At 53.4% G+C, this 15,825-nt stretch overlaps 1 protein-coding gene across 12 annotated transcripts in view; it reads left to right on the top strand.

Moving 5' to 3' along the window:
* The window catches only part of CTIF (cap binding complex dependent translation initiation factor), a 287,368-nt gene that overhangs the window by 219,374 nt on the left and 52,169 nt on the right, over positions 1-15,825 (top strand). Inside the window, exon 12 of one of the 12 annotated variants that reach the window (XM_081801267.1) lies at positions 11,721-12,005. The exons of the other annotated variants lie outside the window; for them this stretch is intronic. Within the exon in view, the coding sequence (XP_081657393.1) occupies positions 11,721-11,990 (270 nt within the window). The 3' untranslated portion in view covers positions 11,991-12,005. Of the gene's footprint in view, positions 1-11,720; positions 12,006-15,825 lie in introns of those variants that run through there. 12 annotated transcript variants of the gene reach the window in all.

The raw sequence follows: 15,825 nt of genomic DNA, 5'->3' as shown, positions 1-15,825 counted from the left end.
AGGCCCTTCAGCCGGGGTGCCCCAGACAGACTCAGGAGAAGTGGGCTGTGCTGAGCCTGGGGGAGGTGGCAGGGATGGGTGGGTGCCAGGAGACATGGAGTCCCACGGTACCCACGGGGGGTGCCTCCTGGGCTGCAGACCCTCGTCTTCAGTACGCTCATTCTGCCCCTTCCCTCCATGACTTCTGCAGCCCCTTCCTTAGCAGGGAGCACTGAACCACTGAGAAGCCCCAAATCGTTTCCTTTGGGTTTGAGGTTATAGCAGCTGATTTTTACTTTTCCAGAGTAGGGAGTCCAACAGGCCTGGATTCGAATTCCAACTCCTGTTTAGTAGTCATGTGATCTTGGATGTGTTTCTGCCTCAGTTTCCTTGCCAGTAAAGTGGGGATGATAATAACACTCCATGGGGTTGCTGGGGAGGTTAAATGCGGTAATGCATGTGAAGGACTTAGTACAACGCTGGCCCTCCGTATGCGCTCATAATTCAGTGATTCGACTGGACTCTCCTTGGGAGAACTGTGAGAGGAATTTGTGATTTGATCCGAGTCATCCCATGTGCACTGATACCCTGGGTTGGGTCCTGTATGAAGCTCTAGGGAGCTACAATCGAGTATGAATCAGGGACGTCTCATGCTCACGGATCAGAAGGCTCAATATTAAAATGTCTGTTCTTCCCCAATTGATCTCTAGATTCAATACCATCCCAATCAAAATCCCAGCAGGCTTTTTGGTGGAAACTGGCAAGCTGCTTTTGAAATGTATCTGGAATCACAAAGGACCTAGAACATCCAAAGGGGTCTTAAAAAAGAAAAAGTTAGAAGTGTAAATCAAAGGCTGGTTTTTGCTTGAGGCTCTGCTGGGAAGACAAGACAGAGTGAGAGACCCACAGGCATGCAGGGCCATGGTTCCGAGTGTTCGGATGTGAGAGCCTGATCCCGGGGCTTCCGATGTCAGCTTTGCCAGGAGCACGTTCGTGACCTTGAGCAGGATACTTGTAACCTCTCTGTGGCCCAGGTTCTCTTTAAAATGGGGATAATCACAGTGCCGCTGCCATGGGGCTGTTATAAGGATTAAATGAGGCAATCTCCTAATCAGGTGCATTCCACCAACAGAACACCGCGATCAGACTCATTGCTCTGTTGATTTGGAGCTCCTAAGCTAGTGGGGAAAATAAGACCTATGTACACGTGGCCGTATCTACTGAGGGCCATGTGACTGGGACACTAATAGTGCCCAGAAGATTCAGAGGGTGGGAATGTCATCAATGGCTTGGCAGCAGACCAGGCCATGAAAAAGCAGAACCGGATGTAGTTCTCATGTATGAACCGCCCTCAGCCCCCAAGGCTGTCTACTAGATGTTGGGGAGGGGACAGAGATGGAATGAGGACACTTCCTGCCTCGAGGGTCTCAGGGTCCTGCTGAAGAGACGAGACTTGAAGGATAGCCACCCTTCCCAAAAGATGAAGTGCCAGAGCTGAGAACCCGAGGCCCGTGAGTCCGGCCCCTCCTTTTCCCGCACCCAGACTGGGGAAGTAGCTTGCCCGGGCTCACTGGACCGAAGGTTCAAGGTAGAGGAAGTTTGAAGCAGACAGGGAGTGTGAAGGAAGATCCGAGGACAAGGAACTGCAAAGGTGTCCTTGGGGCCATCGGAAAAGGCTGTTTCTGGAGCCCTGAGTTCGAGGCGGGCATGGTGGGTAGGGGACGACCAGCAGGCTTGAGTCACCCAGGGGCAGGCTGCCAAGTCCAGCAGGACACCCCACAGAGCCCTTTGGCCCAGGCCCAGCTCAGCCACCCCTCCCTGGCCCCCGGATGCACATACCCCACCAGGCCTGGAGCCGTTTCCTGAAAGACTGAGAAAGCGCCCGGAGCTGGAAGGGGCCGCCTTGGCCGCCAGGGGCCCGGGGCCAGGTCTCTCACAGAGGAGAGACGTGTGAGGGGAGGACGTGACCGGCGGCTTTCATTCTCAGAGGCCGGGGATTTCAGAGGAATGTGGCCAACTCCTGCTCTGAAGTTCCCACTTCAGACCCCGCCCGGCTGGAGCCAAAGCCACCTCCAGCCGCCACCCTGGAAATCTCAGAGGCACATCACAGGCCACGTCTGTGGGGGGGCACGTCCTCCTCTGTGGCTTCTGTGAGCTGGCCCACTTCCTGGTGTTCCCAAATATACCTTCTCCTCGTGGAAGGCCTTGGGCTCACCTCCAGCCAGCTTCCCCCAATCTCTGATCTTCTTTGGCCCCACACCTGCCCGCCGCATATGCCATCCGCCCAGGAGAGCCTTGGCTCCCGGAAGCGACCTCCTAGGAATGTCACGACTCTGCCTTTGAGGTCATGAGCAGACCTAGGGGAGGACGGAGAATTCTGTATGAACCCTGCACAATGGCTCAAGCCAGGCTGAAGCGTGGACACCTGTCCACAGGTAACTCCACAGGTCTGCTTTGTTGGCCCGGTGACTGTGAGAGCCACGCTCTGGGGAAACCGAGGCAGGAGAGGCCAGGATTTGCCCCAGGCCCTCCAGTAAGACAGAGGCAGAGCAGGGTCTAGGTCTCCTCAGCCAGGGCTCTTTCAAACTGTGTTTGTGGTTTTCACTTTCCATTTTGTTGTTTTCGTGTTCTTCCTTCCGTAAATGAATGGCAAGGTCTGGACAGGCTGACAGGCTGGCAGGGCCCCTAGAGACCCAGAGATGAGAGGAGAGTGGACGTGTCGCCAAGTCCCTGCCCACCCCACCATGCTGGGTGGAACCTGTCCCCCTGCCCAGTCCGGCCCCGGGGCGGGGGGGGGGGGTCTCCTCGTCTTCATGTGAAGCGTCCCGCTCACCCGAGGATGAGCAGCAACCCCCAGGCCTCCCGGCAGCCTGTTGCTGACTTACTTGTGACTTTTCCATGGTACCTTTGTCTTCTTTGGAGCTTCTCTCCTGAGGAGCTTCCCTGGCTCCAGTTGATTCTATTTGTTTCCCATCCATGTTGCCTGATTTCCTGGAATCCGCTCTCCCTGGAACCTCTTCCCATCACCCAAGCTGCTCTATGGTCTGCCCGTGCCTTCCCTGGGCACTTGGCTTTTGCTAGCTGGTGTCCTTTGCTTCGCCTCACTGGTCTATCCCTGTCTCTCTAACAAAAATTTAGATGACTTCATCCATTCAACATTCAACAAACGTTTGTTAAGGGCCTGTTGTGTGTCAGGCGCTGTGCTGGGCCCCGGGCTCTGGGCTCCGGGCTCTGGTGGGATTCAGCAGTGAATGAAACAGACTCAATGCTTGCTCTTCTGGAGCTTACATTCTAGTGAGGAAGGGGACAGTGAACATCGAGACAGTAGATCAACAATTATGATAAGACTGTGGAGGAAGATGAAGCAGGGTACGTTGAGGGTGCAGTTTTAGATAGAGCAATTAGGAAAGGACTCACCAAGGTGACCTTTGGACAGACGTGAAGGAGTGAACCATGCAGCACAGGGAAAGAGCAGAGCAAAGGCCCTGAGGTAGGAGGGCACCTTCCCCATGGAGGCACAGCAAGGAGGCCCGGGGCTAGGAATTATGGGAGGACAGCAGGTCAGAGCCATGGCAGGGCCTACCTTGTGCAGAGATCTGCAGGCTGTCACGAGGACGCATGTTGGCTCTGAGCAGGATGGGATGTCTCAGAAGGTTTGGAGCAGGGAAGACTAGATCTGACTTAGGTTTTAGCAGGATCATCTGGGCTGCTGGGTTGAGAGTAGTCAAAAAGGGTGGGGTAGACTCAGGGAGACCAGCCTGAAGGCTTCAGGGAGAGTCTAAATGAGGGGTGATGGGGAATGGATCAGGGTGGAGAGACAGAGTGGAGTCTGGATCAGCTGTGAAGGGAGAGCTAACGGGATTCGCTGAAGGATGGGATATAGGAGCAAGGAACAATGTTTGAGTCCAGGGTGATCCGAGGCTTGGAGCCTGGACAACTGGAAGAGGGGCTCCTACTCCCCGAGGGGGAAGGACGATGGCAGGAGTAAGTGTAGAGGGCAGAACGAGCCATGAGGTGGCATTTAAAACCACCAGACTGCATGACATCTCACGGGAATGAGGGTAGATGAGAAAAAAGGCCACTTGCTTTAGAGCGGAAACTGGGTTTGCATTTGTCCAGAGTCATGCGTGGGTGGCGGGGGACTGGTGCTCTAGCCACCTGCGTGTCACCACAGACAGAGTGGAGGAGACAGGCTACAGCCCCTGCACACACACCCGCCCCCCTTCCCGATCCTCTCCCAGGCTGGCATAGGCCAGGGCACACGGGGGCAGCTCATGATGCTCGTGGGTGAGGAGGCCTCTGCCGGAGGGAAACCAAGAGGGCCGGGCTGCAAACCTCTTGACATTTCGGTATTTCTGACAAAATGTTTCCTGCCTCCATGAGGATCTCTGAGTAAAGAGAACACCTAGGAGGAGGAGGGCACAGCTCCAGCAGCCTGCTCACATACCCCCCCGCCCCTTTTTCTCTGTAATAATTAGCATGGATGAAGTTCCTCTTCATTTATCTCCTTTTCCCTTAAATTTCCTCCCAAATTCTTCTGCGAGGTCATAGCAGAAACACCGAAGGTGGAATAATGGAGGAGTTCAAAATGTCAGCCCGCCCCAGTTTTATTCAAGGAGAGTGCCACTAGGTCCAGGCACTTCCCCAACAATATAGGGAAGGGCTTCTGGGGACAGCCTGATTCCCAGAGAGCCGAAGCCCAGACCACAGGGACCGTGCTACTTAGCCCAGCCTTGCAAATAAGAAGCCCCGGAGGGTCCCCCAGCCCCCCATGCCTGCACAGTACTGGCAGTGGGACCCCAGAAATTGAGAACGCCTGGGTTGGAGCTCCCACTCTACCCCATGACCTTCTCTCCTGCTCTGCGGAAGATGTCAACCCCATCACCAGACGGAGAGATGGCATGTGCCCCACCTAGGGATCCTTTGGGCCTGCTGACTAGTTACCCCAAGGATGGCTTTCAGCCCCCCACAGAAGTGCCGCAGGGGCGCGCTACCCACTTATCCCAGCTCAGTTCCTGTGCCCCACCCCTTCCTCCTAGAGATACATAGGCAATCCCTCTTGCATTTTTTGCTGCCCCTTCAGCAGTCTCATTCTTCCCAGCGAGGCCCAAAGCTGAAAGCAAGTGTGAGCTCTCGAATAGTCTGAAGTCATGTCGGGCGCGGAATCAGTCGGTATTCTAGCCCAGTGGTGATGGAAAGATGGGGTGAGCGGGCGAGCCAGGTCAGTGGGCCGCCTGAGACTCACAAGCTAAGTCCCTCAGCGAAGCTCCCGCCAGCAAACCCAGGCTCCCCCGCAGGTCCCCCAAGGTGGGTGGAGGGCCTTAGGCCAAAAGCGGGGAGGCTTTGGCTGGTGGTCCCAGAGATGGGAGCTCCGGCTGAGCCAGGGGGTTGACCTTTCGGTAGCCAACTGCATGGGGTGGTGAGCAGAGAGAAAACTTGGAAGCAGAGGGAAGTTTGGGGACATTCCTCCCAGAATAGCTTTAAAAATAGGACAGCTTTACAAACCACCTAGGATGATTGAAAGCAGGTAGGATGGGAGCAGATGCCCTCTGGAGATGCCTGTCAGACCCAGAGTTTGTCGAACTCTGTAGGTTTTCCTGATTGTTCAGCAAATCTCAGAATGCGGCTTAGGACGTTCCTTCCCTCAGGCCCCTTGTATATGCTGCATTGGAGTCCGCATGTGACACAGGAAGCCCATGAACATCTGGGAGGGGAGGAGCGGAGGAATAGTGCACAGATGGATGAATGGGTGGATGGCATACAGATGGATAGAGTGTTATGGACTCCAAATTAGCAGGCTGGGGTTCTCTGGGGAGCTCCATGACAAAATACAGAAATCAAACGCGGTTAGTTTTGTCTTCACTTCCTGTGTTGGCTTTATCTGATGTTGCTTTCATGTCAGGAAGAACTCATGTTTTGGAAGCAGGTGGCATTATCCTGGCGAGGTATTTTGATCCTCAGCTGTGAAGATTGCCTTCTCTTTGAAGGATGGTGTGTCCAACCATGACTTAATTCCCTGCCTTGAGGGAGGCCTGCCCGAGCAGGGATGTGGTCCTCAGAGCCCAAGTAACTGCTGTCCCTGGCATCCCCAAGACCCTCGAGCATCCCCTGTGACCTGTTGGTGGGCCTTAGCTTCTCCCCCAAACTCTCCCCACTTCTCCAAGGCCATCAACTCCCATAGAGACAGCTTCCTGGGGTTACGATAACTTGCAGTGTCAAGAAATGGGCCTGCACATCACCTTCTTATCTAGCCAGGAGTGTTCTAAGGTAGTCCCCAAATTCAAGGAAGCCTGCCGTGCATTCTTCCATCTAACGAAGATGCTTATTGAGGGGCCAAAAAAAAAAAAAAAATCACATCTTAGTTTTATGAATTTAAGTTTCTTTCTTTTTTTTTTTTTAAAGATTTTATTTATTCATTCGACAGAGAGACACAGAGAGGGAACACAAACGGGGATGCGGGAGAGGGAGAAGCAGGCTTCCCGCCGAGCAGGGAGCCCGATGTGGGGCTCGATCCCAGGACCTCGGGATCATGACCTGAGCCGAAGGCAGACGCCTAACCGACTGAGCCACTCAGGCGCCCCTCTTTTTTTTTTTTCTTAAACATTTTATTTATTTATTCATGAGAGACAGAGAGAGAGAGAGAAGCAGAGGGAGAAGCAGGCTCCCAAGGAGCAGGGAGCCCGATGCGGGACTCGATCCCAGGACCCTGGGATCATGACCCGAGCCAAAAGGCAGACGCCCAACCATCTGAGCCACCCAGGTGCCCATGAATTTAAGTTTCTTAAAATGACTTATAAAGAGGTGCCTCTAGTCTCTGGACTCTGTCAGATAGGTGGGTCCTACTTTCCCCAGGAGCTTATTCACTGGGAAGATGGGACCAGTCCTCCTTCCTCTGAGTTCCCAAAATGGGGTTCAGCACTAGGGTGTACAACTTCTTTTTTTGGTCACTCACTTAATGATTCAGAATTCTGTGTGGGGAAGAATTTCAGGCCATCAAAAGAAACCTATCTCTTTGTGTAAGAGTTTAATGTTTACGGAAATGAGATTTTCCTCCCCAGAAAGATGGAGTCCTCACCATCCATGCCTTGGGAAGGCCGAGCTGTTTGCCACCCAGAGGGCTAAGGCAGGCGCCATCTTGCGGGTGCTGGCAGTCAGTAGAACTGTGTGCTTAGGGTGGAGACGGGAGCACCCCCTCCCCAAGAGACCGATTTGTAATATGGCAAACATTTCCACTATTTTTTTTTTAAGATTTTATTTATTTATTTGACAGAGAGATAGAGAGAGAGCACAAGTAGGCAGAGTGGCAGGCAGAGGGAGAGGGAGAAGCAGGCTCCCCGCTGAGCAGGGAGTCGGATGCGGGGCTTGATCCCAGGACCCCAGGATCATGACCTGAGCCGAAGGCAGCCGCTTCACCAACTGAGCCACCCAGGCGCCCCCATTTCCACTATTCTGCTTTTTTTGCTTTTTTTTTTTTTAAGCTTTTGGATCCGTGAGGGTCTCTGCACAGGAAGAGGGGACTAGCTGGAGGTGGTTAGAGCAGAAAGCAGCTTATCAATGTGGGCATTGTAAAAAGGAAGAGACCATCTTCACTTCAGGGGGTGCCCCCCACACACCTGCCCCACACACTCAAACACCTGCGCCTGCAGCCTCCCCGAGGCTGACTCGGGGAGAAGGACTTAGAACAGGCTGGCCTCTTTTATGTGCTTGTGGCTTCTGGCATATTCGTAAGCACACTCCTATCATCCATTCCCTTAGGTTGCTGATGCGTGGCACTTTTGAAGTGGGAATGGTTCCCCCATGTCCTTGCAGGGGTCAGACACCTGCAGTGTCCTTAGGGCCATCCTTCAGACTGCTCAGGCTTTTTCTCTGACAGCTGGAGTCAGAGGTGCCCAGCCCAGAGCCAGCAAGCCGTGTCGGAGACTGCACCAACAGGTGCAGACTGCAGCCTTCCCTGCCCAGGTCCCCAGCCAGTATCCTTGTCAAAGTCCCTCATGGACTCCAAAGCCTCCTGTGATCAGCCACCCTATAGATGATTTCCCATAGTGCTGCCCCATGAGAAGTACCCTAACTATCCCTAATTTTCCTCTCTTTAAACCCCACTTGTCTCTGGGGCACCTGGGTGGCTCAGTCGGTTAAGCATCTGATTCTTGATCTCAGCTCAGGTCTTGATCTCAGGGTCGTGAGTTCAAGCCCTGCATTGGGCTCCACCCTGGGCATGGAGCCTACTTAAAAAAAAAAAAAAAACACCTGTCTCAAGTCCTGTTTTTCTTATAAAAGGGAAGTTTCTGATCAGTTGAACTGTGCCAATGTGATTTATAGTTGATGTTTTACCTGTGGTTTGACTGGGGAGTTTCTGGAGAAACAGTGCCTTATGCTGAAGGTGTGGTATTAATGGGGCGACCTCAGGCACTGGGCATGCTGGTGGATGGGGTGCTCTAGGGCAGAGGGGAGCCTTCTGGGATAATTCCACTGAGGCCCATGCTTAGTCTAGGCCTGCAGCCGGCCTCCCCTCCCCGCGGAACAGGATTCAAGCATTTGGATCTCACAGTGAGAGGCAGTAGGGCTCATCGTACGAGGCTGTTCTCCAGATGGGGCTCAGCAAGGGCAAGAGACCTGCCCCAGCTCACAGAGTGCTCTCTGGACTCCCCTTGGGTATGTTGGCCAAGGAAGTGGAGCCTTCCGTGCTGGGCAGAGCTGGTGGCACGGGAAGGGAGACGACTCCAGGTCTTTCTGTTCTTCTCACTAAGTCAGAACGTCCCTTGTCACCCGGGTGACGCTTCCTCCGTCTCCGGCAAAGCCAGTGCCACCAGGGGCCGGCAGAGGGGTGGGGAGGTGCCAGACGCGATTGGTACCTCCAGCTTCCTGCCCTTTCTTCCCACAGACCTGTGAACGAGCTGGCAGTATTTTTATCTGGGGACACTGATGTGGGAGGCATTTTGTCAGTGTCCTCTGTTAAATGCAGCTGCCTTGTCTGTTGTCCAAGGCACCCCCAAATAAGCAGGGCTAAGTGTGCTAAGCTGGTCACATTTAAAAATACAGCCAAGCTGATGAAAGATAATTTGCTCATGGTGCTGACGTCACAGCCGAAGCACAGAGCTGTCAGTTCCAGAAGAACAAAAGCTTTAGTTTTACCCTGTTGGGCTTTGAAGGGTCATCGCACATGAGGATTCACGCTTTCTTTAAAATCCTAATTCTGTGTCTGTAATCCACAAGATGGAATATGGCTGCAGTCTGTGGACTGCACCCAGGGGCGGGCTGTGGACGCTAATGCTGGGTGTGCGCTAGTCAGCAGGAGCTCCAGGCTGAGTCCAGCGAGAAAGGGCCACTTGGCGAGCAGGTGTGTGACAAGTGCAGTCCCCAGGAGGTTTCTAGAGATGGTTTTGGGAGTCCCCCCTCATAGACCTTGGTAGAGTCCCTCCTGTTCCCCAGCATCATCCCAGTGCCTCTGAGTCTTGCTGTGGCCTAAAAAGTTGCGCTGTGGGGTACAGGAGTGGGCAGGGTTTCACTTGAGGCAGTGGCTCCCAGTGGGGGGGGGAGGGGGTGATTTTGCCCCCAGCATGTATTTTGAAAATGTCTGGAGATATTTTTTTGTTTGCTCAACTTGGGGTGAGGGTGGGGAGCTTCGACTGGCATTGAGTGGGTAGAGGCCTACAGTGCATGGGACAGGGCCCCACAAAAAGGAGTAATCCAGCCCAAAATGTCTACAATACCAAGATTAGGCAAGCCTGCTCTAGCAGATGGAGCCTCCTCCCACCACCCAGCATGTGGCTTGACAGGAGGCGCCTGGTCAGCAAGACCACGGGTGGGAAAAGTGATGGGTGCCAGCTGGCAAGCCTGGGACACGTGGATCCGTTCAGGATGTGTCTGTTGAGCCCTCTACCTCATGCAAGGCCAGGACCAAGCTGGATGTTGAGGGGCTGGTGAGCAAGGTGTGCTTGCTTATCCGTCAAGGCCAACCACCCCGTTTTGTAGAGTACTTTCCATTCTCCTGGTGATTTTATATCCATTACCTCCCTCATTCAGTCTTCACCACCACTCATGGGCCTCATGGGACATGGGACATGGGGCTAATGAGCCCCATTTTGTGGATAACCAAACCGAGGCCCAGGTAGGTGAATAACTTGCCCAAGGTCACATAGCCTCAAAGAGGCAGGGCTTCTGGTGTTTCTGTTTGATCGTTTCTTAGGAAAGATAACACACCCTTTTTCAGTTTCAGAGCTCCTTCTTCTCTCTTGGCTCCTGTTGGACCCCATTTTGATGAGGAATCATCCCTTTCTTCCATCCACCTTCATATGAGCAGAAACTTGAATAAGGACAGAATGAGCTTCCCACCTTAGCATCTATCTTTTTCCCCTAAGAAACTTCCCTTTATAACCCAATCTAGAATCATCTCGTATTCATGCCCTCTCTTTTACCACAGCCACACTCAGATCTAGCAGGGAAGTTACCTACTGGTAGAGCAACCAGAGGATCACCTCCCCCATGCCTTGACAATATCCCCTCCCTGGCGCCATGCTGCCTCAGAGACCTCCATTCATTCGTTCAGGTACTCCACAAATACCTGCCAAGAGCCTACTATGCCCTGGTCACTGGATGTATATTGGGGAATAAAGCAGACAGAGTTCCCCTGCCCTAATGATGTTTGTGGCCCAAACGGGAGAGGCAGTCACTGGGCACATAAACCAGCAAGTGTCTAATTCCAAATTGTGTTATGTGCTATGAAGAAGAGCCAATGATACGGCGATGGGGCAGTAACCGGAGTAAAGGATCTACTTAGAGAAGGCAGGAGGCCTCTGGGAGGAGAAGACAAGATGGCCAACAGCTGAAGGGTGGGCACGTGAGCCACCTTTTCAAAGGCCCGAGTGTCCCCAGTCCTGGGGAGAAAAGCCTAGCGGGGTAGGGGTGGGGCACCTCAGTATGCATGGAGACAAGATAGATTTTTCTTCCCCAACTCTTCTAGTGTTTCACAGTTAACACAACCTTCAACAGAAATATCTTGAAGGCCTCTTCTCAAATTAAGTCATCAAGAGTTTCCAAACTGCCATTTTATACCCAGCTCTACTTTCTGCCAGATATGTGAGGGAGGCGGAAAAGAGAAGAAAGACACCAAGAGGCTTTCAGTATAGCCAAGGAAATAACACATCTCATGAGACTCGTGCTAGCCAGAACGTCAGCTCCCAGTGGAGTGCTCCCCACCCCTGGCCCTCCCCTGGCTCAGTAACCTGGTGTCACTACCCCCCACTGTTCTCCCTCTGCACAGATGCCATTCCCCCCACACACCCGATTCTAACTCACACCATACACGGGCGAAGGAGCGGGACGTCAGACAGGCTATCTCATCATAGCGGGCACGGATGTCCTTGGGGCCTAACTTGGGAAGGCCAGGGAAGCAAGAAGAGGAGAAGCATCCACCGAATATTTGCCCTGGTCAGAGAGTTTTCACTCTCCTTCTGTCTAGCCCTGTCACCTTTTCCCACATGGGAATGTGAGGCCACAAGAAGTCCTGGGGCATGCCCAGGTCCAAGGGCTGGATGGAAGTCTGATCACCCAGGCCTCTCTGGCTTTTGAGCCCCTTGTGTGTACTCTTGACACACCAGTGTTTCTGAGACATTTTTAGCAGCAGTGTTATTTTTTCCAAACTTGACTTTGGGCCTATCCTCAACCATGTGAAACAGATCCAGTAGAGGGGCTGGGCCAGGCACTGAGGCTCTCCCCTGACCACTGGTCATCCACCCCCACAGGTGGCCCAAGCCTCCTTGGAACAGCATAAGGGCCCATCTGGTCTGCAGCCTGGAGCTTGTGGCTCATCGAGAAAGGCCTGGATGCTTCCTTCAGGGACACCCCCACCCCTACTTTGCCAGGTACAGAGCAGACACCAAATGGAATGGCATGTTGCAATCGAGGGGTGGTTCAGACAGAGCCTGATGCAAACAGCTTCCATCCACATCTTTGTGGAAAGGAGCAGGCATGACAATGACTTCCATATCCATACCCCCATGTGGTCTTTATAACCAGGGCAGGAGCCAGGATACGTGGATGCAAATTTTGGCCTTCTGGACTTTGTGTTCCCCTCCCCAGTTCCCTTCCATGAACCCCACCCCTAGTTGTTGCTCAACTGTTGTCCAGTAAACACTTCGGGATACAGCTTGATAAAAGATGTGCGCACCCGCATTCCAGCTTCCCTGAGGGATAATGCCCCATAAATGTTAATGTGATTTTTGAAGACTTCGTCTGTGGCAAAGTTCAAAGTCGAGGGTGGATTTGGGCTTCAGGCTGAGTCATTCTGGAATCCCCATTATAGGCCAAATCTTTTCGTGAGCATTTCAAGGGGTTTTCTCAAATTCTATAAATAGTTTAATAACGCCTGTGTAATCATCTATTTTTATCGCTAGCCTTCCAGGCAGCTTCAAAAGCAATGGGGCTGCTCATTGAAAGTAGGATTTCACATCCTCCGTTCCATCCTGCATCCAGAACGTGGCCTGTGGGCCCAGCCCCGAGCAGTGGGATCCCAGACAGCAGTTCTGGCTGCGGGAGGGGACCCAACTTTCGAGGGAGAACCCAGTCCAGGCTGAAACTCTGCGAGCAGAGTGAAACCCCGGGGTTTCACACGTGTTTGTCACTTCATCACCCTGCTGACCCTGTACCGGTCGCATAGTCTCTTTCCATTTTACAGATAAGGAAACTGAGGCACAGACAACCCTGATAATCTCACGGTGACCTGCCCAAACTAGACTGGTTGCCCTTTTCTTTTCCAGTTGGCCCTCCTTCCCCACAGAGAGCCCTGCATCGTGGGTAAGACCTACCTGGGCCGGGTCAGACCCCCGTGATGACATGCCTCGGAGCCCACGGCCACTTTCTGGGCAGGATCCAAGAGGAATCTGGGCTCTGCAGAGTGACAGCAGGGCCCTCTCATCTGCAGGGAGCTGCGGGGAAAGGCAGGGCAGGGGCAGGTATCCTGTCTACAGGCAAGCCTTTTCCAACAGGACAACTTTGGGGAAGAAGGAGCCCCAGAAACCAAATCAGAGACCTGGGTCCCAGCCCTACCAGCCTCAGAAGTGTGAGATGCTGTGGGAGGTGGAGCCAGTAACGTTTGTAGGAAGTGCTTTGAAAAGAAAAGTGACGTGTAAATGTCCGGTGGTCCTATTATACCAAAGTCAGGCTGGCAACCAAGGGACCTCCCACAGAGTCTACTAAGCGTCTGGTTACTGAGGGCTGCCCTAGGAGACTTCGGTGCTCTCTGGCTCACCTGTACCTGGCAAGTACCTGCGAGTGTCTTCCTGAGGCTAAATGAGTCCTATGACACCGTGGACAGAGGAATTCCTGCTCATCCACCGGTATTCCTGTCTGTCAAACAGTCCAGCCCTGCTCAGGCTGAAAGGAAAACTTCCAACCTCTTCTGAGGGCTTTTCAAGGCCACAGCCACAGCAGGGGCTGGCTCCCCCTTGCCTGATAATGAGGCTTCACGCCTGCGTAAGTGTGAGACAGAATTCCCACTGAATCAGCCCAAGTTCTCGGCTTCTCCCCACTGCACTCCAGTGCTTCTGCTCCCGCCCCCCTCATACGGATCAGCAGAGCTGAGCCAACCTGACCTGATTTTGCCAAGCCAGAAATATCCTGGGTGCTCACACCCTGGGAGCCTTGGAAAATATCTACAGAATATTCTAGATTCAGCTGCAAGTGGCTGATGGCTGTTCCCAACCACTGAGTGTTCCTTTCACCTGGAGCCACGTGCCGGAAAGGATGCATTCTCAGCCACAGTGCCGTGAACCATCAGTGACAGAGAATGTCTGCAGGGATTCTTTTTTTTTTTTTTTTTTAATTAATAGTAGTTGAAGGGCTGGGATTTGGGGCATGATTTTCATCTCTGCTGATTAGAGCAGATTCGAGATCATCCAGTAACATTACTCTATCTTCATTCTTTCGGGTGGGACTCAAAGGGCGGTAGTCACCACCAACGTGCAGAGAATTTGACACGATGCTCAAGAGTGTTTCAGGCATGTGTGAAAGCCACAGCGATGGTCCCAGACCTGGGTCTGTGTTTTCAGTGGGAAGCTGTTTTCTGGGGGTCAGTCACCGCGCTGCACCCGCCCAGCCACAGAATTGGCCACATGGGTCTGGCAAATCAGGGAACCCCATCTCCACGTCCACAGTGATTGGTCTGAGGGATGGTCATGTGACAAGCAGGGCCAATCAGAATCTGTCCCTGAGATTTGTGGTTTGGACACTAGGAGAGAGGGAGGTCTGTCTTCCTTTGGTTCACAAGCCATTATGATAGAGATGGGGAGATGCCAACCACCATCTTTGGCTTTTGCCATCACAAAGGGAGACCCCGGCAGGAGAAAGAGTAGTCAATATGCACAAAACCAAGACAGGCAGAGGCAAGAGTGGGGAGGGCCTGCTCTGGTATCGATGTTTGAGCCCTGGGGACCAGCTATGTCCTTGGAGCCCCACCCCTCCCGTAAGCCAGTTCAGGCCATGTGCTAGTTGGAGACGGCTTTGGCATCACGTTGGGTGGATGTCTGGTCCATGCAACCAGGGAAGTCAGGGATGCTCAGGAAAAAGTCCAGCCTGAAGTGGGAAAGGACATGCCCAACAGCAAGGAGCAGTACGGGGCCCAGCAGACATCAGAACTCAAGGCAAGCAATCAGTCGGGGCAGAGGCTGCAGCCCCAGGCTCACACCAGTGTCTGGGGCGCCTTCTCCCCCCGCCCCCACCCCCGATGAGATGGGAATCCGCAGCAGACACTTGCTGGAGCCCCAGTGCCCTTGCAGGTCAGATTCTCGCTGTTCCGGAGTCAAGGTACTGCTCAATCCCCAGGGCTGGGCCTCCGTGCCTAACAAGACTGAGCCAAGATTAGCAGCTGTGGCCACGCTGTGGCCGTGATGGCCAGCTGTGGGTGCAGACTCGGCCAAGAGGTGTGCTCACCAGGATGGCAGAAGGATGGGGGCGGCCAGGTCTGGGCCCAGCTTTGGTGGACAGAATGACTCAGGTTGCAGTGACCAAGAGGTCTCTCTGTCACTTGTTAAACACCTACTGTGCTCCAGATACTCTGCACATGTCACTCCTTGAAGCCAAGAAGGTCTCTCTGACCTAGTCAGAGTGACACCAAGCCCTGGGTGATTGTTCCATGATGCTACCCCGAGTGGGTGTGCAAGGGGCAGGATGTGTGGGCTGCCCAAGGAGGACTGCCAAGAGACAGATGCCTACCAGATAGCCCCTCCTCTCTTCTCCTCCTCCCCTGACCCAGGACTGTGCTGGAAGCATGCCCACCCAGCCTCAGCCCACTCTCCTTACCAACTCTGCCCAGCCACGCGTCCTGATCCCTGGTTCCCAGCCCCATTCTGTCCTCCTGCCTAGAGCCCAGGGAGCCATTATTCAATCACAGAAGATAGGCCTATTTTCACACTGATCAGTTCTTTTGGTCCTAAGTCACAGAAACCAACTTGAGGTGGCTTGACTTCCCCAAATCCCAATTCATAAGGATTCAGAGATGTCTCGTGGAGCCTGAAGGTCCCAGGATAGGACAGAAAATGGCACGCCCAGGATTCTGTGTCTCGGGCCAGGGGCGATTGATCTAGCAAGTCTCCAGGTTCCCCTCCAGACCAGCTCTAGGCTTGGGAATTCCCCTGCCTCTGCCCCTGGGGGGGCTGTTACTTTAGAGACGTAGTTGGGGGAGGCCTCCCGGAGGGGCTGACACTGAAGCGGAAACCTGAAGGAAGTGAAAGTTTGAGCCGAGCCAAAATAGAGCACCTCCTATTCGAAAATGACTTTCGTCTTTCCAATATAAAGAATTCCATCAAATCCTCCTTTTAAGCCCTCCAACCAATGGCCGTGGAGGAGGACCAA

This window comes from Leptonychotes weddellii, chromosome 13 (assembly GCF_054177405.1).
Source record: "Leptonychotes weddellii isolate Sample4059 chromosome 13, ASM5417740v2, whole genome shotgun sequence".
Classification (NCBI taxonomy): domain Eukaryota; kingdom Metazoa; phylum Chordata; class Mammalia; order Carnivora; family Phocidae; genus Leptonychotes; species Leptonychotes weddellii.
This window is presented reverse-complemented; position numbering and strand designations above follow the sequence as displayed.